Source organism: Tamandua tetradactyla, chromosome 12, assembly GCF_023851605.1.
Source record: "Tamandua tetradactyla isolate mTamTet1 chromosome 12, mTamTet1.pri, whole genome shotgun sequence".
NCBI classification, from domain to species: Eukaryota; Metazoa; Chordata; class Mammalia; order Pilosa; family Myrmecophagidae; genus Tamandua; species Tamandua tetradactyla.
The window spans coordinates 84,469,937-84,492,374 of record NC_135338.1 but is presented as its reverse complement, the minus strand read 5'-3'; the positions used below and the strand labels follow the sequence as shown (position 1 = coordinate 84,492,374).

The 22,438-nt window shown below is 44.1% G+C and overlaps 1 protein-coding gene across 2 annotated transcripts in view; it reads right to left on the bottom strand.

Moving 5' to 3' along the window:
- Positions 1-22,438, bottom strand: part of ADAMTS17 (ADAM metallopeptidase with thrombospondin type 1 motif 17) — a 345,591-nt gene that overhangs the window by 158,742 nt on the left and 164,411 nt on the right. For both annotated transcript variants that reach the window (XM_077124036.1, XM_077124037.1), the window contains exons 9-10: positions 4,629-4,769; positions 2,729-2,879 (exon numbers count right to left, since the gene is read on the bottom strand). In XM_077124036.1, the coding sequence (XP_076980151.1) occupies positions 2,729-2,879; positions 4,629-4,769 (292 nt within the window). The remainder of the gene's footprint in view (positions 1-2,728; positions 2,880-4,628; positions 4,770-22,438) is intronic.

The window sequence follows — 22,438 nt, the reverse complement described above, 5'->3', positions numbered from 1 at the left end:
CTGGAACAGAGCAGGTGAAGGGGAGGGAAGCAGGAGGTGAGGATGGGGAGGTGCGGGGGAGGGGCACAGACCAGCACCAATGAGACAGTGTCACAAGGAGGAAGAAAGGAACAATTCTGGCACGAAGGGACCCTCCTGTTCAACTGAACATCCACTAAAATACAGAACTCGAAAGGCCTGAAGTCAGGGGCATGGTGACAGAGGACCTCAGAACTCTGACATGTGGCACCGTGTTAGTTTGGAATTGATGCAGACGAGTTGATGGCAGGCCCACAGTTGAATTCCCCAAGTCCTTGGTTTTCAAGTAACGACAGGGAGACGTCAAGCCTCCTGCCTCTTGTCTTCCCCAGGAGGGCCAACAAGCATGAGTGTGACATTGTTTTCAATATGGAAAGTCACTGCCTATACTGCACAAGGCCTCTAGGGTGTGAAATAGGCCTAGAAGTGGCCTTGGCCAGCCCACTAGCAGGGGAAACGGAAGTGCAGGACTCCGGACAACATTCCGGATAACATTCCGGATAAACGTGACTTAGAGAATCAGTGTAGCAACAGGCTACAGTCTGCTTTGGAGACACTGCCCTTTTCTGCACCCTCAATACAGCAGGTTCTGCCCCAGTTTCTTGCACCATTTCCCACAGGAAGTGCTCAAGCAGCAGCATCCCGTCTCCTGAAGACCGAGCTGACCCAGTTCTGCTGCCTCGGTGCCAGGGCTCCAACCCTACAGGCACCCGCCCTCTGTGACTCTGTCTGCCTTGGTGTTGGCTCTGGTCTGAGCTCTTGCTCTGGAAACCCACCCCAGCTCTCCTGACCTCCTCTCTGGGACTAGACACTGTCCAAGCCCCAGGTCTTGGATAGCCTTTCTCTGAGGCCAGCCATCCTCTTGGGGGCTCCTGCATTGCACAGAAGCATAACTGGGTCTCCTGCTTCTGTTTTTTTTTCTGCTCTGGGATGGAGCTGGTGGAGGGAGGCGCCCTTCTTCCCTGAGTCCTACTTATCCATGCCTGCAGGACTGCAGGCTGCTCTGGCCTTCCTGGGGGCCAGGGCCTCCCTGTCCCCACAGAGCTGGCCATGCATGTGTCTTGCAGCCTGTAGCACAGTAAAATAACATGAGGTAAACTGACTTGGGTTCAAATCTCAGCTCTGCCACTTACTGAGCCATTTTACATGATCCCCTTAACCTCTGAGACTTGATATTAACTTCGGTGAACTGGGGATAGTGATCTGGAAAGCCGAGAGGATGAAATGGGATCATGCATGCTGGAAGCTGTGGACAGGACCACACACGTGGGCATTGCCCAGAAAGTGGAAACTGCTAATGGTGCTATCGTCATTATTATCATCATACATAAATTTATACCTTGCTACATTTGCTCAATCTCCTATTCTCCAGCATTTAAAATTGTTACATTTCTTCCATAACTGTTTAGAATTTGAAATAGGGTGACACTGCATCAGTTCCAAGAAGGATGGGTTACTTTTCATTTCCCGAGCATCCCAAAGTTTTAATGTCAAAACCTTAGGCCACTGGTGTCAGCAGCAATGCTGAAGGATCACTCTGCAAAACGGTGTATGTGTGGGAGTGTGTATGTGTGTGTAAGCAAGCACACAAGTGGATGTGATGGCATGTGTGCCTATCTGTGGGTGCACCTGTGTACATGCCTGGGCAGGTGTGTGCATATGTGTTTGTGTACATGAATGGGGGCACAGACACGTACAATCAGTTGTCATTCATAGTAGCTGTGTTCTATAAAGTTGCTGTAAAAACTGAATTAGCAAATACGGACCCACTGCTTCCAGGGAAATACAGGGTTAGGTTCCTTTGAGTCTCCAATCACATTTTCTTCAACTGATCAATATTTAATCTTGTTTTATGTTTAAAGACACTGTATTTACTACATATCGTTGATTCATTAACACTGAACTCACAGCCAACAGATAATAGCTCAGGCCTGAGTGAAGCTCCTCTAACACACGCATTTTTCCATAAGGCACGTCACAGCCTTTCCATGCCTGGGAACCCTGGACAGCACTTCAGCCCTATTCTTGGGAGCTGCTCTAAACAGTTTAATCACCAATACAAAGCACATAAGTACAAAAAATATGGCACTAAATATGTCCATGCCAAGGATACTTGTCTACAGTAGGAGCTGAAACAGGAAGACAAGGCATCCCCTGGTTTGACCTCAGCCGGGGATGTGCAGATTTTTTGCCACTCTGCACATCTGTGAATAACTAAAAGCACCAGAAATACCAATTGGGAGTGGTGGGCAGTACCAATAAATTTAGAGAGGAGGCAAATTCCAAATATAAAATCTATGGAGAGTGAGGATTGACTTGATGTGTGTGAATGTAGGCACAGGTGTGCGGTGTGTGTGCATGTGCGCTTGTGCATGTATGTGTGCGTGCATGTGTGTATGGATGTGTGAGTGGGTGTGGGTCTGAGACTGTGCATGAGTATGAGTATATCAGTGTGTGCTTTTGCATGTGCATGTGTGCAAGTGTGAGCGTACATGTACATTTGTGTGGTTGTGAGAGTGTGCCCAGGTATAAGTCTGTGTGTGTGGCTGTGTGTGCACATGTGTATGGTGTAAGTATGCAGGTATGAGAGTATAAGTGCATGCATGTATGCAGGGTGAGTGTGTGCATCCAGGTGTGAATATGTGCACAGGTATGTGGGCGGTGGGAGGGCCACGTCACCCCTCTCTGAGCAGCCCCGCGTGCTCCTTACCTCCATGTTCCTGCAGAAGGTGGCATTGCTGCCAAACAGGATCTGGCACTGCTCGCCGGCGCTGTAGTGCATGCCTGGCAGCTTGTGTGGGAGGCGCACCGCATGGCGGCTCCTGGGGTCCGTGACCAGCAAACAGGTGCTGATTTTCGACCTGAAAGGGGTTAGAAGCAAGTCGACTTGAACATGGACCACCCAGGTCTGTGTTTTAATATTTCAGTCACCAAGGAAGATTTGCATCCACGTTATTCTGGCCCCGGGCACCAGATGCATGGATTGCACTTATGGGAATTGCAACTCTTTTCCCACCGGGCAGAATGCAAGCGTCACTCTGCAGGCAGTAAGAGCTTGGGGGCCACGGAGGAGCCTGGGGATAAGGCCCGGGTAAGTGAGCTTGCTTTACTTTGGGAGTATGAGGGCTTTCTTTTGACAAATATGCTTTTTGAAGTAGATTATTGTGATGTTGTCTTAGAGTGTGGTTTTGGGTATAAGTTGCTAGGAAGGAGGAAAGAGCTCGAGTTGGTGCTGTTTGGTGGTTCTGGAGAGTCTCAGCAGCCTGCTGCACTGGCTTCCTCACCTCACTCTCCTGCCTCGCCTGAGTGCTGGTTGCTGGGACACTCTGCATGGGGTTTTGGGGTTTTAGCCAGGGTGGGGTGCTCACTTATAATCACAAAGACACCTATAAAAACTGAACTTGGGATTGCCTAGACATGGCTCTCTTCGGAGGTTAAATATTTGAATGCTTTTATTCGTAAAACAGGACAGACGAAGTACAGAGGAAAGCCAGTCACTTCCCAAGATTCTCTAAGGAAGGAAAAAACTTGCACACCAGTAAGCACACTCGTGCTGACACTGACCTCCCCTCCCGGGGGCACACACGGCCCTGGGATCAGGAGTGGGGCCTGAAGCTGCTTATGTGAGTACATGTGACACCTTCCCTTGTGTTCCTATTGGTAAAATGAAATAACATCAAGTGTCTTCCACAAGTTCACATGGACTCGGTGTTAACAAATACTACGAAATAGTCTATATGAAAGCTAGTGAGCTAATGAATAGCAATTACATGGTCTTACCATGGACAGGGGAAAGCGTTAAGAAGCATCTGGTTGAGGGGAGAGCTAGAATGATGCCTGCCAACCACTTCACCGAAGCCAGGGGGCCTGTGATGGCTTCCTGGAAGCTCCATCTGCAGGTGAGACTCATGGACTCACCTCCATCTCCATGGAGCATGTGGATTAAGATGACTAAGTGGCGAAAGTCTCTGCAGGCTGGAAAAATGCAACTTCATGTTGACTCTCTAAGACCAACCCTGAGGACCTGACTCTAAGGGACTCACGTCAACCCTGGGTAGGAACAGAAGCTTGACCAAGGTCTCAAATGTGATGGTCAATTCTTCCCAAAACTCTGAGAAGAATGGAATGGCCCACATGTCTTCTGGAAAGGGAGTGGCCACAAGATTAAATAAATCTACTCCCCACACGCAAAGGAGGTGAGCAGCCCTCCTCCCCGGCAAACTTACTCCCTGTCAAAGGAATCAGCAGAGCAACCAGAAAATGTTCTGCTCTGCAGCCGTCAGGGGGTACCACTAAGGTGGCATCCATGCACAGTTAAAAGAATGCCGGGAAAGGAGAAGGGTTCTTTCCCAGACCCTGTCACCGTGATGGTATCCCAGTCCTCATTACAATCACCGACTGGGTGCCCAACACCTTGCCAGGTGCACTCTTGGCAGAGGCTTCCTCCAGCTCAAGAGTCTCAGTCCTGACCTGCTTCTGTGAAGCTGAGGCCTCTAAAGGAGATTCACTTCCCCTCGGATTTGTAGAGGCTCCAATTTTTTTTGTTTCTTTTTTCTATGTTGGAAGTACTTCCTGTGGTACTGCTTCGATAGAGTGATGGGAAGACTTACTTGAGGAAGTTTTCGAGGTCCTCCCGACTGCAGGAGGACCAGGAGAGGTCACTGGGGCTGCGGCCCTTCACCCACTCTCCCGACATGACGTGGGACCTGCCGGCGCAGGACGAGTGGTCGTCGTCGTGGTTCATCCCCAGGCTGCCCAAGGGAGGGGGAGGGGAGAAAGGGACAGTTATGCCACAGGCTTCTTACAGCGGGCCCCAGAGAGCAGCACATGATGCTAACTTAAGTCTGAAACACAAAAGGTGACAGGGGGTGGTGAGGCCAAGTTCTCACAAAGACGAGCAGGAGTCAGGAGTTTGCAGAGAAATCGTCAAGGTACTGATCTGATTCCTTAGTGAATGAAGACTGTGCACTTAACAGATACTAACAGCATTCGCCAACTAAGAGAATGAAAATGAATGAACAAAGGATTAACTGTGATGCTATAGTTCTTAAACAACCAGCTTCTGATGATTAAATGCATTACATACAATGAAATAAAAATGAAAAAAAAGAAATTAAATACAAATTAAACTTAAAATAAAAAATGAAACAAACTTTAAAATAGCCAATGTCAATGGTTTCAGTATTTTGTGTGCCTTAGAGATAAGTCATTGTGCCAAGAGCTAATGGGAATCATCCAAGCCTGACAGAAAATCACTTACAGAATATCACAGGTTCAAGTACTTAAATTCATGAAAAAAAAATGTGGCTTTTCTGTCTTTCTGATCTCTTTACCAGGGTCCTGTTGAGCAGCCTGTCTAGGTATAGGTAGCTGATATACACCTTACATTTGATTTAGAAACTGGTATGTTTAAAATCTTTAAATGAAACTGATCGTAGAGTTTTCAAATGAATAGCTCTGAAAATTGTGATGCCTTCAATGAAATCTGTTAAATGGGTATAGGTGATAGAAATAAAACATGTTGGGGTTAAACTGTGCCCCCCCCAAAAGTCATGTTCAAGTCCTAACCCCCAGTCCTGTGAGTGCGGAAATAGGGTCTTTGAAGATGAGATTAGTTAAGATGAAGCCAAACTGGATTGGGGTGGGCCCTGAGACAATCTCCCTGGAGCCTTCTCTGAATGGGGGAGTTGGGCACAGACAGACACGGGGTGAGAACCAGGTGACGTCAGAGGTGGAGAAGTCGATGGATTGCTGACAAATCATCAGAAGCTAGGAGAGGCAATGAAGGAATCTCCCCTACAGGTTTAAGAGAAGTCTGGCCCTTCCATCACCTTGATTTTGGACTTCTGGCCTCTAGAACCATGAGATAATAAGTGTCTGGTGTTTTAAGCCACCCAGTTTGATGTATTTTGTCATGGCAGCCCTAGGAAACTAAGACAAAATGTCTCACAGAAAAGAGGCTCCAACTTTCACCTAAGAATGAGCAGGTATAGTCATGGTATGTGGACCTGGTTAAACTGCTCTGTCACCAACCTCAGCAGGACCCAAGGTCACCATCTGAGTCACTGATCAAGGCTCTTTACTCTTCCTCACAGGGTCCCTGACTTGGAAGAAATGAGGCAAATGCACGGTCATCTTTGTATCAACGACACAAAAATAAAGGGAACATATGCCTAAGGAAAATGAACATTCCCCTCTTTGGAGAACATGGGTGGTCTGGGGAAGCCCAAGGTTCTGGAACCCTGAGCTGAATTTACCCAGGGGCTCCCCTTGCCCAGGTTACCTGTCCACTCAACTCCAAAATCAAAGAATGCCCTTTTCTCCTGATAGAGACCCAAGTAAAGAGGCTCTCACTAGTCGTGGTGTGGAGAGTATGTGAAGCATGTCAAAATATGCACGTTCACCAACCAGACACAGCACTGTCTTATTTTCAGAAATGTTCAAGTCCCTTAAGCAGGAACGAACCATCCTGACACAAACTTGATAAAACCACCCACAAATTATCCAGGATTGTGGACATCTCCCAGCTCAGGTGGTGAAAACTGCAAACCCAGCCCACAAGCCCACGGAGAAATGAATCAACAAATGAATTAACTGCTCTTCTATCTTTGCATTTTCACTAGCAACCTCCCAACTCCCCCAGCTGGGATCTCCTGAGCTGCCCCCAATTGGCTTTTTTAAATAAGAAGGATGTTTGAAAAACCATGATCAGGGAAACCCACGCATTTGAAGAATGGGCTCGCCATGTATGTACAGAGGAAATTTCACTTGTGACTGGTTTCAAGTTTTCTCTGGTGGTCAAATTGGCTAGAAAATGAAAAGAGCCTCCTTCTACCACGCTGCTGCCAGACTCTGCTGGCCAGGGACCCTGGTATCTTAGGAGACACAAGTGATGTTTATACAAGTACTCAGAGAAGTTGACTTGCCGTTGACAGCTACACGTTCCTGACAGTGATTTGACAGATGATATACATGGTGTGCCATATCCACGTTTCACTCTTTGGGCCCTCAGAGAGGAACTTCCCTAAGGAACGTTTCAGGGCAGCAGGATCAGCCAAGACTGGGATTCGTGGGTTTCTGGAGCTTGTGTCTAATACAGGGCATGCTTGATCTGGTTCAAAAAGTTCAAATGCTAACTAAGTCCCTCCTAAATTTATGACTGTGATGATCTAGCATTGGGCAGGGAGGCTTGGTATTTGAGGTTTCCATAAACTACTGTTTAGGTTATTTTTAATATAAGTTAAAGATTACTTGACTGAAAAAAAATCCATGTTATTATAGGTTTATGTCCCAGGACGCCTATTATTTCTGGCAACATATTTGACCAAAATGCAGAGAGTTAAGCACATGCAGTAATTTTAACTTTCAGTGGTGGTGGAATTAAAAGACACAGGCAGGGCTGATGTCGCTTATGGCCCAGATGCATTGGATGCCATACTACCTTAATAGCCTTAAGCTGATTTTATCTTAAAATGGATAACTGCTTCTGCTGCTTCTGTGCTTGCCTCTGCAAATTTAACACATTCTGTGCAAGGGTTTCTGAGAGAATTCCCACTCTGCTCCAACCCATCCCAGCTTCACCCCAAATCCTGAAAGCCAAGGGAGATGGCTAGGTGTTGTAGAGTTGGAGCAGCTGCCATTCTGGAAGCTTCTGCTTTACTTGGCTCTCAGAAGTTTTGGAATCTTGATGCCAGATATATGTCAGATCCAGTCTCCTTTGCATGGGCTTAGAAAATCAATGCATGAGGTGGGATGAAAAACCTGTGGCATAGCTTCCATGAATGCAGCCTCTTCGTCTGGGGGAGTATGAGGCCAGCCAGAGCCCTGCTTTAATACTCCTGGGGGCACACTGCCTGGCAATCCCTGCTCAATTGAATGCTTTCTGATGCTGCAGTGATAGGGATGGCTCATGGTAGTTTCTAGGAAATGGTGGGCAGGTTTGAATTAGTTATTGTTAATTAATATAATGATAATTAATATGTCAGCATTGTATCAGAGGGGGGAATGATTCACTTATCCTTTCGGATTGCCCCCTCCATCTTCTGCTACTCAGACACTTTGTCTACAAGAACTAACAGTCACTAATGTCTATCAAACTGCTCCAGCATATAATAGTTTGTAGAACTGGGTTAATTTCATGAACATCAAACCCACTGATGGAGAAGGAGAAGACAGGCAACCAGAATATAACACTTCTTTCACCTCAGGTAAGTTCTGTTTGCTTGTGCAGGACAATGAGCCCACCGGCTTTCACGGATCCAGTAGCAATGCAATGACTAGAGTATAATCACGATTCCGATTATCCGTCCTGCACAACCATATACGATGCAGAATCATGTCAAGTCGAGTAATTCTAAGATGCCATGAAACTCTGATGCACTAACTGGTCATGATAGAGTGTGGGTGTTAAGTGTGTTTTTATGGCATCAGGGTGGGTACAGACGGATAATGCAAACCCAGTACCTGCTCTCTCTCTCAACCAACCAGAGCACCAAAATGACAAAAACACGCAAGTTCTTGAGTTCATATCTATGCCAGGTGTGTGGGTCATGTCCAGTCTCTCCTCCCCTCAAAATACTGCCTGTGTGTGTGTGTGTGTATGTGCATGTGCAGATGATTCACACCAAATGGGCTTTGTAACTTTTATTTTGACAAAATGTCAATTTGGTGGATTGAGAGAGAGAATAAAAGAAAAAGAGAGGTGACTGCAGCCCCTGTTTGAGTCAGTGTGCGTTTGTGTGCACGCCTGCCTATGCTTGGGTATGAAGTGGTACCTCGTAGTTTTGATGAATATTTCTCTAGTGGCTAATGTTGGTGAGAATCTTTCCATGTGCTTATTGGTAATCTGTATATCTTATCTGGAGAAATGTTTATTCAATTTTAAAATGCCCACTGTTTTTCTTCATTGCTGAGTTACTGAATTTCCTTAGGATGTGCCCTAAAGCCACCTGCTTGTCCTTCTCTCCAGAGGCCCAGCACCTGGTGGTCTCTTACTGTGAGCCCAGATTCCACTGAGAAGGAGACTGGCATCTCAAAACACGAATTCCTTGCACAGCACAGGCATGATGTCTGAAGTTCAGATTTTATGTGATGCCCAAAGAAATGGCTGTTGGTTCCCACAGGGGTAGCGGCTGTGATGGGCTCAGATGACCAATGTGGCACCTTTAAGTGATTTTCAAATACAATTTTAACTACACTATTACCCCTTTCACCCTTATTTTTTAGGACATCTGTCTCAAATGCAATACCATTGGGCTGCATTTTAGTTTGCAAATGCTGCCAGAATGCAATATGCCAGAAATGGATTGGCTTTTATAAAAGGGATGTATTAAGCTACAAGTTTTCAGCTCTAGGGCAATAAAAATGTCCAAACTAAGGCATCCAGAGAAAGATACCTTGACTCTGAAGAAAAGGCTTGTGGCATTTGGGATTTCTCTGTCACATGGCTATGTCAGCAGGCTTTCTCTTCCAGCTTCCGGTTTCAAACAGCTTCCCTGCGGGCGTTTTCTTTCTGCATCTCCAAACATCTCTGTCTGTTTTGGCTCTGAGCATTTTCCAAAATGGTTCCCTCTTGAAGGAATCCAGTAAGTGGATTAAGACCCACCTGGAATGAGTGGCGATACATCTCCATGGAAACCACCTAATCAAAAGGCCCCACCCTAAACAACAGGACTGCATCCACTAGAGTGGATTAGGAAAATGTACGTTTTTCCTGGGGGTACATAAGAGTTTCAAACCAGCACAGGCCATATCATTGTTTTTTCCTGTACAATTCCATTTGTATTTTTACAGTCTCCCAGTGAAATAAAGGAAAGGAGCCTTCATTTCCTTCATTCTTGGTGAATACATCTGGGGGCTGTAAAAACAGAGTGATTTGCTTCAGATCACCCAACAGGGTAGTCCCCTCACTCCCCAGCCCAGCCTTCTTTTTCTGAAACCATCTTTCCTTGGCCAAGTCAATCACATGAGGCACCACCCCCTCTCTACTAAGCCCCTCCCCTTCCCTGCTCCAGCTCTCCTCAGACACAGGCACGCACACAGCCGTCTGCTGCAACTTCCAGCCAGCCTAGAATTCTCTGATCGTTTGGAAGAAAATCTATAAACAGCCAAAGAACTTGATACAAAGTTCCCTTTCTACCTCAGTTTCCCAGGGCTGCCACACAACACAGTACCACACACTGGGTAGCCTAAAGCAGCAGAAGTTAATCTCTTAGTTTTGGAGGCTAGAAGTCCGACATGCAGGGGTCAGCAGCGCCTCCGTCCCAGCTTCTGCTTGTTGGATAACCTGGGCTTGTAGACATCAGCCTCTGCCTCCATCTTCCACGGCCTTTCCTGTGTTTGCCTCTCTTCCCTGCTTCTTAGAAGGACACCAGTCATGAATGTCGGGCCCACTTGAATCCAGTATGCCTTCATCTTAACTTGATTATATCTGTGAGGATCCTATTTCCAATTTAGATTGCATTCACCAGGACCTTAGGACTTCAGCCTCTCTACTGGGGGGACATAATTCAACCCATAGCACTCCACATGCAGAAGCAAGGTGCTATAGTGGAAAACCTGGATGAAAAACTCGAGCTCTGCATCTTGAAAAAGTAACATTCAACCTCTGAGTCTCAGTTTCCTATGATTGAACAAGGATAACAACACCTAATGTCATTTGTTCAACATATATGTGTTGAATGCCTTCTATGAGTCAGGCACTGTTCTATGTGCTGGGCAAAGATAATGCCCTGTTTCCATGTAATTTACATTCTAAGGACTGGAGGTGAGGGGCACATGGGAAAGTCTGTAGGCCCAGAGTTGCAAACTCAGGTGCTTTTAGGAAGTTGCACAATTAATGAGGCAATGGGAATGTGTAAAAGAGTAGGGAAGGTGGACAGGTCATGAACTGCAGAGTTCTTGCCCCACTTAATACTCATGAATGCCATTTTTCGTTTGCAATGAGCTAGGTGGATGTGGTCTAGGGATGGCAAGTGTGAGGCCCCAGACCAGAGGCTTCACGGAAGCTCTTGGTGGGTGGTCATTTGAGGACCCACCCTCAGGCTGGCAGAGAAGGAAAATCAGGGACTACCAGTGGCCTCCACTCCACGTAGCCTCAGGGAATGGATGAAGATGGTGATCCAGGTCAGAGCCTCCCATTTGTTTTCATCTCCTGGCAGCAAACCCAGGCTTGAATGCAGTAAACCTCACTCTAGCATGGGTCTCTGTGCAGCCAGCAGCCTGGGGTTGGCAAAGACTAGGTTTAGAGGGCTAGATCTAGAGTGCTAAAGCTCTTGTCATCTCAAGAGAAAAGCTGTGTCCTGTCCTGGGTGCCTGCTGGCTCAGCAGCCCCTGCCCAGATGGCCTTGCTCACGCATGGCAAGGACAGTTCTTGTAACAGTGACCTGGTCTCACTCTTTAGCTACCAGAACAGACCTGGGCCCATGGAGTGACTCATAGACAACTTCAAAATTGAAGCAACAGACGAACCTCTGGGTCCATTTAACAGACCTACTAGCTCATGGGACAGAGGCTACTATGGCAGATATCCTTCCAACGCCTCATTAGCACCAGGCATGTCCATGATTGGATGGTCCCCACCACAAACACATGAGGACACAGGCACCCAAAAGAGTGGCTTCTCCTTGGGAGGTCCATGCTCTTCTCACTCAATGCCATCACTGCTTAGTGTGATTCAACAAGTGGATCCAGAACTAGGCTTTGCAAATACCTGTCTTGCCACTTCAACGCACTGGGAGCCAACTGACATCTGAAAAAAACTGTTCACCCAAAATCCATGAGGCTGTGTTGATGTCTGACTTGGAAAAACATTCTATAGAAGCAGGTGTGGGAGTCTGAAGGTAATTCCAGTTAGAAATTTAAAAAATGTCAAGAACTTCCATCTTTCCATTGATGGAAAGTGGCTGTTGTGGAGAGCACAATACTCTTTCAGATGAAACAGCTGTTGGGTGTTTAAAAACCTATCCCAGAGTTGGGTGGGTGTCCCTGGCAGGCAAGTAGAGTAAATAGAAGTAATGAGACAATTTTCTTTCCTTCTTAGCTTTAGCCTTTTATGTTTCTTTCCAGAATTATCTCAGGTGCTTTGAGAATGCAACTCTTCCATATGATTTTGGTTTGTTGCGTTTCATAAAAAGTTCTTTTAGTTTGGGATTACACTGAATAACTGGATTAATTTGGGGAGAACTGACATCATCAAAATTCTGAGCACTGACATCCTGGAAAATAGGGTACTTCATTTTTTCAGGCTTTCTCTGGCAAAGTTTTTTCATTTGCATCATAAGTGCCTTATGTTACTTCTGAGTGTCATTCCTAGATATTTCATATCATTGTTGTGGATGGGAATTTGCTTTTTCTTCTTCTGTAAGTGATGAATGATGTGTACAGGGAAGCCATGCATTACTGTAAGCTGGTCATATAACTCAGTCCCACAACAAACCCTTATTGGTTCCAGGAGTTTGCCAGAAGAGTCTCTTAGAATCTCCAAATAATGATAGCTGTCTCTTTCCCTTTCAATATTTATACCTCATTTCTTTTTCTTGTCTTATAAAATTGGGCAGGACTTCCAATACCATGTTAAATACAGGTTACAGCATGGGATCCTCTACCTTGTCCCCAAATCTAATGGTAATTCCACTGAATGTATTTGCTAGATTCCTGATAGGCAAATTTGATCTACTTAAGGGTGCTTTCTTCTAAATAATCATTTGAAAAGCCACTCCTTGCTGCCATCTCAAGGTAAACACTGAAGATGGTCTGACCAAGTCGACAAAGTGATGGACCAGGGATAAAAAGGCTCCAGATGAGGTCTGTCTCTCAATGGCACAATCCAGTGAGAGGCTATGGACTAGTGAGAGGGGCCCAGAAACCCTGGATGTAGCTCTGGAGAGAAAAGGCGCTGGGGAGTGGCCAAGCACATTCCCTGGCCAGGCTTGAAGGATATGCACTTCCATTCTCTGGGCAGCCAGCCCTGAGGACACTCGGGGCTCCTCAGATGTAAAAAGGGGAAGGCTTAGAGCTGGTTCCCTTCTTCGTGGGTGCCTCTCCCTGCTGTCTTACCTGAAGTACACAGCTGAGATATCAGTAGTGTCAGTCTCTACCCTCCAATCTCTCACATATACCCCAAGACTTGGAGGTCAAAGGCAGAAAGGGAGACAGACGCCCCAGACCTGAGCTGATTGCTGGGTACATGTGCATGGTTGGGAAATGATGGTGTTACCAGCCAAAGGTGGTAGATTCTTTTGCCTGATGAGCTCAATGACCAATTCCTGAGACACTGGGGTTTCTAAGAGAGAAAAAGTTTATTGCTAGGTGCAAAGCAGGAGATCAGATGGCCTATCAGCCCAAAACCTGTCTCCCTAAACTGCAGTAATTCTGATAAGTTTTATAGTATCAAGAGATGGGCAGGTTTTAGGATAATGACCACAATGGCCCCAGACGTGAAATTGGACGTCAGCTAATTAATGAACATGCGCAGATTGATTACATGCTCAGTTGCAGAACGTGTAAGAAAATGGCAGCCTTAGTATGATGGGCAAGGTGTTTAATATTATGAGGTGACTTATAAGGTTAAAGTCTAAGCTACTACATCTGTCGGGTGGGCCCATTTTGGTAGGACCCAGTCTTGGTTATCAATATAACCTTGGATTTGGGGTGGGTTAGTTCTGGGCTCACCCAAGGCTCTTCATAATAAACTTTAGGGGCCGTCTTTAGTGATCACAACACCCTAAAGTCAAGAAACTGGATAAATGGATATAAGTGAAAGTTAGTCACAAGGGTTTTATAATCATAAGGGCCCAGGATAAAGGCTACACAATCATTATCAGAGATCAAGGCAGCTGGATTACAATTCAAAGATTTTTGGTACTCTAATATAACAGAAAACAAAAAGGAATGTTTATAATAATATATATAATAAATTAGTAATACTAGTAATTTAGTACCCATAATCACCCCTTAAATTCTAATTTCTCAGTTTAACAATGGCAGGGGCTTAGGGTGGGAAACTTTGAAGTTCTCAGTGATATTTACCTATCCCTTCTCCCTTTTTTTTTTTGCTACCTTAAACTTCTGCACATTAAAAAATATTGCCGAGGGTAGGCAAAGATGGCTCAGTGGCAGAGTTCTCACCTGCCAGGCCAGATACCCGAGTTCGGTTCCAGGTACCTCCCCAGGCAAAGAGAAAAAAAACAAATTGCTGAGAGATTTGCTGCTTAGGATGTAGGGTTTTTCCGGTAGAATTTAACTAGAATATATATTGTAAATTAATTATTTTCATATCAGCCTTTTATTTTCTTTCCCCCTCCAAAGAAGCCAAAGGACACTACTTTTTTTTTTTTTTTCCTTTCTAACCACTGATATCCCTTAACCAGACAAGATTACTTTCAGTTCCATCTGGATGGAACAACTTTGGTTCCCAGGAAGCTTAGATTTATCGGCAGGCAGTAGCGACTGCTCCACTTCTCAGGGAAGCTATTTTCAGTAGATTGGAGAGTGTCTGGCTTGCAGCACTGATGCATTTACTGAGTAGCTAAAATGAGTATATGGTAGAAATTCAAATGCCACAAAGGAGGAAAACCGAGCTGTCGGTCCCCTACCCCTAGTTCCCTAGACCCATGCTGCCCTCCCCAGAGGGGGCCCCGTTACAAATTCTCCCAGGGGTAGCCTTTGAAGGGGCACTGGGAGCCAGCCCCCCTTCAAAGGCAGTGCAGGAGGGGATTAGCTCATCTGCAGGAAGGGGACAGAGAGGGTGCTGAGAGAGAACCCACTGTTTCCCAGAGTTCAAAGACCCCTCAGAGATACATCAAAGGGCACTGGGGGTTTTGGTTTGGGGCAGTAGAAACCCTGAGGGCAGGCTGCTTCCTGTTCTTAATGACCCATTACCCACTTCTTTTTCTTTAAAAAAAAAAAAAAAATCCCACACCTGGTAGCGTTTTACAGTATAATTATTTGAACTTTTCCACCCTGCCAAGGAGCACTGGGGAGCAGGGGCCTGTGTTTCTCCATCAGACCTCACAGGCCCCCAGACCCGGGAGCCAGGGCTATGAGAGACTTGCCACAGATCAGGGTGCCCCAGAGGGGCATCTCCCTGAGTGATCCCAGCCTGCGCCCCACGGCAAGCGCCTGTATGACATCCACCCCAGGGCCTTTGCTCGTGCCCTTCATGATGGCCCCCTCCCCACATGTCCATTTCCCACATGCCCCACCTGGGGAAATTCTCCCACGAGCTCCTGACGTACCCCCTGATCCTCTTCAGTGGAAAGGGACTTGCCTCCCCCCTGCTCTCCCAAATACCACTCCCCTCCCTCCCTTCGGGCCCAGCTCACTGAGGGCCCAACGACCGGCCATTCTTTATGTCCTCAACCTGGAACCTCCCCAGACCCAGCCCGGCGACAACCACTCAGGAGGTGCTGAATGTTCACAATTGGATGGAACAAACGGACTGAACCAAATATAAAACAGAGATGGTATCTAAGAATTGCTCTTAAATAGTTTTAACCCCCGTGGAACTATGGTCCTTTGCCTGTTACTTAAGTAACAAGTTGTCCCCGCGAGCACCACCCCAGCACAGAATTCATATCCACCTCTTGTCATAGTTTCCTGTGGTTGCCATAGCAACATGTCACAAACTGGGTGGAGCAAAACAAATTTATTGTCTCAGTCCTGGAGGCAAGAAGTTCAAAATGGAGGCATTGGCAGGGTACATACTCCCTTTGAAGTCTGTAGGGGAGTTGCCTTCTTTGCCTCTTTCTAGCTTCTAGTGTTTGTTAGCAAACCTTGGTGCTCATTGTAGATGCAGTCCTTCAATCTCTGCCTTCGTCTTCTTGTGACAATGTCTGCCCTTCTTATAAATCATTCTGGATTAAGGCCTCACCTTAATCCACTATGAATCCATCTTAAATTGTATCTTCATAGATAGTCTTATTTCCAACTAAGGTCACATCCACAGATTCCTGGGGTTTAGGAACTGAACACACGTGTATCTTCTGCAGGAACACCATTCAACCCCTAACACCCTTTCGCCTGAGAAGAGACTCAATCAGAACCAAGCAGCCACATCTGCACTAAGGCACAATGGGTGCTCCACTGTCCATTCACTTCGTGCTGGAAGTCAGTTTATGTCCTGCCTAATGGATTTCAGCCCAAGGAAGTCAGGTCAGAGCATCAAAGGTAAATTCTAGAATTCCAAGACCACTAGGAGCCCCAGCTCAGTTTCTGTAAGCACTGGTTCCGAAACGTGGCTGCACACTGGAATCTCCTGGGGAGTTCTAAAAAGTACAAATGGCTGGCTCCCACTGCCGGGGTCTGATTTCACTGGTATGAGGCATGACTCAGGCATCTGGAATTTTAAAAGCTCCCAGGCATTCTAACGTGCATCCAAATTTGAGAATCCCTGCTACTGTGTAGACCTGTGGTTCTCAAACTTTAGCAAGCACTAGAATCTCCCACCCCAGGGCTTATTAAAAGCAGATTGTTGGGCCCCGCCCAGAGTTTCTGTCTCAGTAGGTGAAAAGGAAGCAGGCAAGGGAAGGGAGAAGAATTTGCATTTCTACTAAGCTCCTAGAGATGCTGAGGCTGCTATCCAGGGAATACACCCTAAGCATCCCTGCTGATAAAGAATTCTTTCAAATGGTAAGCAAGCACCCCACCTTGGCGCTCAGACCTGGCTGCACATAGGAATTATCTGGGAATTTTGTTTTTCTTTTAGTCTTCGTCCCATTTTTTTTTTAATTAGAGAAATAATAAGTTTACAGACATATCATGCAGAAATACAGAGTTCCCATATACATCCCCTTCCAACACATACATTTTTCCCTATTGATTAACACTTTGTCTAAGTGTGGTACCTTAGTTATAAATGATGAAACAATATTATTATAATTACGCTGTTAGGTATAATCCATATTTTACATTACAGCTCACTGTGTTGGACGGTCCTCTAAAGTTTTTTGTCCTAGTGACATATATACAAATTAAAATATCCCCATTTTAACCCCATTTAAATAAATAATTCAGTGCTGTTGCATTACAATATTGTGCTACCATCACAACCATCCATTACCAAAATGTTTCCATCACCCCAAACAGAAATCCTATACCAATTAAGCATTAGCTCTCCATTCCCTACCCCAATCCTGGCCCCTACCTAGCCTGTATTCTAGTTTCAGACACTGTAAATTTGCTTAGTCAAAGTATTTCCTATCAGTGAGAACATAAAATAGTTGTCCTTTTGTGTCTGGCTTGTTTCAAACAACATGAGGATTTCAAGATTCATCCATGTTGTAGCATGGATTAAAATTTCATTCCTCTTTATGGCTGAATGATATTACATTTTGTTTATCCATTCATCTGTTGATAGACACTTAAATAACTTCCACCTTTTGGCAATTGTGACTAACACCAGCTATGAACATCAGTGTACAAATATCTGTTTGGGTCCCTGTTTTCAATTCTTTTGGTTATATACCTAGGAGTGGGATTGCTGGGTCATATGGAAATTCTATACCTAACTTTCTGAGGAATTATCAAATGTTTTCCATAGTGGCTGCCTCATTTTACATTCTCAACAGCAGAATAAGTGTTTCTATTTTTCCCATCCTCTCCAGCACTTGCTTTCTTTTTTTCTGTAAATAGTATCCATTCCAGTGGATATAAAATGGTATCTCACTGTGGTTTTGATGTGCATTTCCCTAATGGCTAATGATGCTGAGAATCCACCTATTTGATAAGGGTTTGATATCCAGATATATTTTAAAAAATCCTATAAATCAACAATAAAAAGAGAAACCACCCAATTAAAAAATGGGCAAAGGACATGAAGAGAAATTTTTACGAAGAGGAAATACAAATGGCTGAAAAGTACGTGAACACACAATGGTGATACTGTGAGCCATTGACTGTATGCTTCGGATCAAATGTATTGGGTGTGAATATATCTCAATAAAATTGAATTAAAAAATCTACTGGCCATATATGTGAGGGTTTGTTTCTTAACTCTCAATTCAATTGCACTGATCTATATTGCTAGTACCATGATGTTTTGATTACTGTAGCTTTATAATAAATTTTAAAATCAAGATGTGAGTACTCCAACTCCAAGGTGATTTTGGTGATTCTACTTTTTTGTTTTTGCAAAGAAAACTTTTGGAATTTCCATTGATATTGCGTAGAACATGCAAATTGCTTTGTGTAGAACTGATATCTTATCACCATTCAGTCTTCCAATCCATGAACACAGAATGCCCTTCTATTATTTAGGTCTTTTTATTTCTATTACCAAATTTTTCGTAGTTTTTTTTGTACAAGAAATTTGCATCTCAGTTCATTTTATTCCTAGATATTTGATTCTTTTAGTTGCTATTATAGATTTTTTTTCTTGATTGCCTTTTCAGATTCTTCATTACTACTGTATAGAAACATCACTGATTTTGCATGTTGATTTTGTGCCCTGCCACTTCGCTGAATTCCTTTATTAGATCTTAGTAACGGTTCTAGATTTTTTTTTCCAGAATTTTCCGCATATAGGATCATGTTATCTGTGAACAGGGAAATTTTACTTCTTCCTTTCCAATTTGGGTGAATCCAATTCGGGTTCTTGCCTAATTGCTCTGGCTAGAACTACCAGTAAATTTTTCAATAGCAGTGGTGACAGTGGGCATCCTTGTCTTGTTCCTGATGTTAGTGGGAAAGCTTTTCTGTCTTTTACCACAGAGTATGCTGTGAGCTGTGGGGTTTACATATATACCCTTTATCATTCTGAGGACATTTTCTTCTACTCTTAGCTTTCTAAGTGTTTTTTTCAAGAAGGGGTGCTTGGATTTTGTCAAATGCCTTTATTGCCAGTTGCGATGATCATGTTTTTTTCCCCATCATTCTCATAATGTGGTATATTACATTAATTGATTTTCTTATCCACTCTGCATACCTAGGATATGAACCACCCCTGCACACCTAGGATAAATCCTGTGGTAGTTAGATTCAGGCGTCAACTTGGCCAGGTGAAGGCACCTAGTTCTATTGCTGTGGACCTGAGCCAACGGTACATGAACCTCATCTGTTACTCATTACATCTGCAGTTGGCTAGGAGACGTTTCTGCTGCAATGAATGATGCTTGATTTACTTGGCTGGTGCTTAAATGAAAGCATGCAACGTAGCACAGCCCAGGCAGCTCAGCATAAGTCATCTTAGCCCAGGCAGCTCAGCCAAGGCCTTTCGAGATGCAGAAAGAAATCACCCTGGAGAAAGTTGTTGGAACCCAGAGCCTGGAGAGAAGGCCAGCAGAGATCAACCTGAGCCTTCCCACGTAAGAAAGAACCTCAGATGAAAGGTAGCTGCCTTTCCTCTGAAGAACTAACGAAATAAATCCCCTTTTATTAAAAGCCAGTCTGTCTCTGGTATGTTGCATTTCAGCAGCTACAAACTAGAACAGATTTTGGTATCTGAGAAGTGGGATGATGCTGCAGTTTGCAAATACCAGATATGTTGGAAAATTTTTTTGGATGGCTAAGAGGAAGATTTTGGAGGAACTGTGAAGAGAATGATAGAGAAGTCCTGGAGTGCTTGAAGAGACTGTTGGTATAAATGGAACCACTGCCAATCTGGACAAAGGGGGACAGACATAGAGGGACAAATTGGAGTTTGCAGAGTGAGAAGCATGGAAGCTCAGGTCTGAAGCCAAGAAACCTTGGCCAGGAGAGTGGTCCTACCCATATACATGGAGAGGGTGAGCTTGCCCTGAGGGCAGAGGATGAGTCTCCCATCTCATTGTAGTGGAAGAGTTGTGCAGCTTCAGGCCTTGGAAAAAGTATAACACACTCCTTGGGGCCTGGGGAGACCTGGCTGCCACCACATGGAGGGGTTGAGCATGTGCCCTGGAAATGGCAGAGAGCCCAGGGGTGGCCCTGATGCCTGGAGAGAGTGGAGCCGAGAAAAAGGTGGTCTTTTCAATGTTCCCCAAGGTTTGTTTGGAAAGAGGCAGGCCACTGCATAGGCCCTTGGAAAGAGTAGGAATGCCACTTTCTAAAGCTGAAGGATAAATGACTTTCAGACTTTGAAATCCAATGATGTTTGCCCTGCAGGTTTTCCTTCCAATTTCTCCCTATGGATCCTGTGACTGCCCCTCCTTTGCATATTGGCACCAGATAACTTGTTTTGAGATTCACAGGTCCACAGCCAGAAGAGAATTTTTGCACCTTAATGTTGTTTAAGGTGATGCGCGCAGTTGCCAAATTGCCAAGGGCTGGACATGTGGTAGTCAGATTCAGTTGTCACCTTGAACAGGTGAAGGTACCTAGTTCTATTGCTGTGGACATGAGCCAATGGTATGTGAACCTCATCTGTTGCTCATTATATCTGCAGTTGGCTAGGAGGAGTTTCTGCTGCAATGAATGATGCTTGATTTACTTGGCTGGTGCTTAAATGAAAGCATGCACCGTAGCACAGCCCAAGCAGCTCAGCATACCTCATCTCAGCACAAGCAGCCCAGCCCAGGTTTTGGAGATGCAGAAAGAGATCACCCCAGGGAAAGTTGTTGGAACCCAGAGGCCTGGAGAGAAGGCCAGCAGAGATCACCCTGAACCTTCCCATATAAGAAAGAACCTTAGATAAAAGTTAGCTGCCTTTCCTCTGAAGAACTAACGAACTAAATCCCCTTTTATTAAAAGCCAATCCATCTCTGGTGTGTTGCATTCCAGCAGCTACCAAACTAGAACAAATTCCATGCTATTATGGTGTATAATTCTTTTAATATGCTGATGGATTTGATTGTAGTACTTTGTTGGGGATATTTTCATCTATATTCACAAGGGATAATGGACTGTAATTTCTTTTCTTGTGTTATCTTTATCTGGTTTTGGTATTAGGTTGATGTCTTCATAGAATGACTCAGGGAGTATTCCCTCCTTTTCAATTTTTGCAAGAGTCTGAGTAGAATTGGTGCTAATTCTTCTTGAAATGTTTAGTAAATGTCACCAGCAAAGCCATTTGGACCTGGGCTTTTCTTTGTTGAGAGGTCTTTGGTTAAGATTCCATCCCTTTACTTGTTATTAGTCTGTGAAGACTGTCTATTAATTCTTGAGTCAGGTAGGTAGTTTGTGTAATTCTAGGAATTTAACCATTTCATCAAGTTTTGCAATCTGTAGGTATATAGTTTTTCATGGTATAATCTTAAAAGTTTTTTTTCTGTGCAGTTAAGTAATGGCCCCCCTTTCATTTCTAAGTGGTGTTATTTACATCCTTTCTATTTTATTCTTTGTCAGTCAAGCTAAGTGTTTAAGTCTACTGATTTTTCTCCAAAGAACCAACTTTTGTTTTCATTGACTCTGTTTCTAAAATTTTAATCGTTTTAAAAAAATACTTGAAAACTTGCAGGTAAAAAATAATAAAACCTCACACAGACAACTCCAACAAATCCCGCCAAACACCCAGACACACCAATTTTAACATTTTGCCACAGTTGTTCTTATCTACTGATCCATCAATCTATCAATTCTTTATCTGCTGATCTAGCAATCCATTTTTTGATGACCTGCATGCAGGCTGTATACATTATGCTCCTTGAACACTTAATATTGACATGTACCTTTCCTAAGAACAAGAATATTTACTTATGTATCCTTCTTAAGTGTACTTACCAAGTTCAAGAAATTTAATATTGATATAAAGTTTACAGTCTATAGTCCAATTTTCTCATATGTCCCAATAATGTCCTGTTGAGCCTTCTTTCCTCCATTGTTATAGCCCATCCAGGATCGTATATTGCATTAAATGTCAGGTTCTTTAATTGCTGTTTTTCCTTTTTAATTATGGGAATATAATATATAACTTACAGTTTCCCATTTCAACACTCCCAAACATACCATTCAGTGGGATTAATTTACATAGTTGCAGTACCCTACCCACTTTCCATCACTAAATTGCCTCATCTCCCTATACTCATTTTACATTAACTCCTGACTCCTCTATACCTCAACCCTGGCACACTGCACTCTGTTACTGGTCTTTATGAACTCACGTAATCTATGTTTTCTTTGTAGTTACCATGGTGCTTAAATTTGGCATCCTAAACCTGTAACAATCTCATTTGCTTTGATATCAGCTATACTTCAACAGTATACATAAACTATGATCCTATAACCGTCTATTTCCCACATTTATGTAGTTCTTGTCACAAATTACATGTTTATACATTATGAGTCCAAAATGTAATTTTTTATTACATCTTATTCATTTGCCTTTTTCAATCCCATAGGAAGTAAAAAGTGGAGTTACAAACCAAAAATATGATGGTACTGGCATTTTTATTTACTCCTGTTAGCTATTGTTCTATTTTTTTTTTCAATTCTCTATTTCATTTAACTCTGCTCTAACCTTTGCTTTTCCTTCCTTCTGATACTTTTTGGTTTAGTTACCTCATCTTTTTCT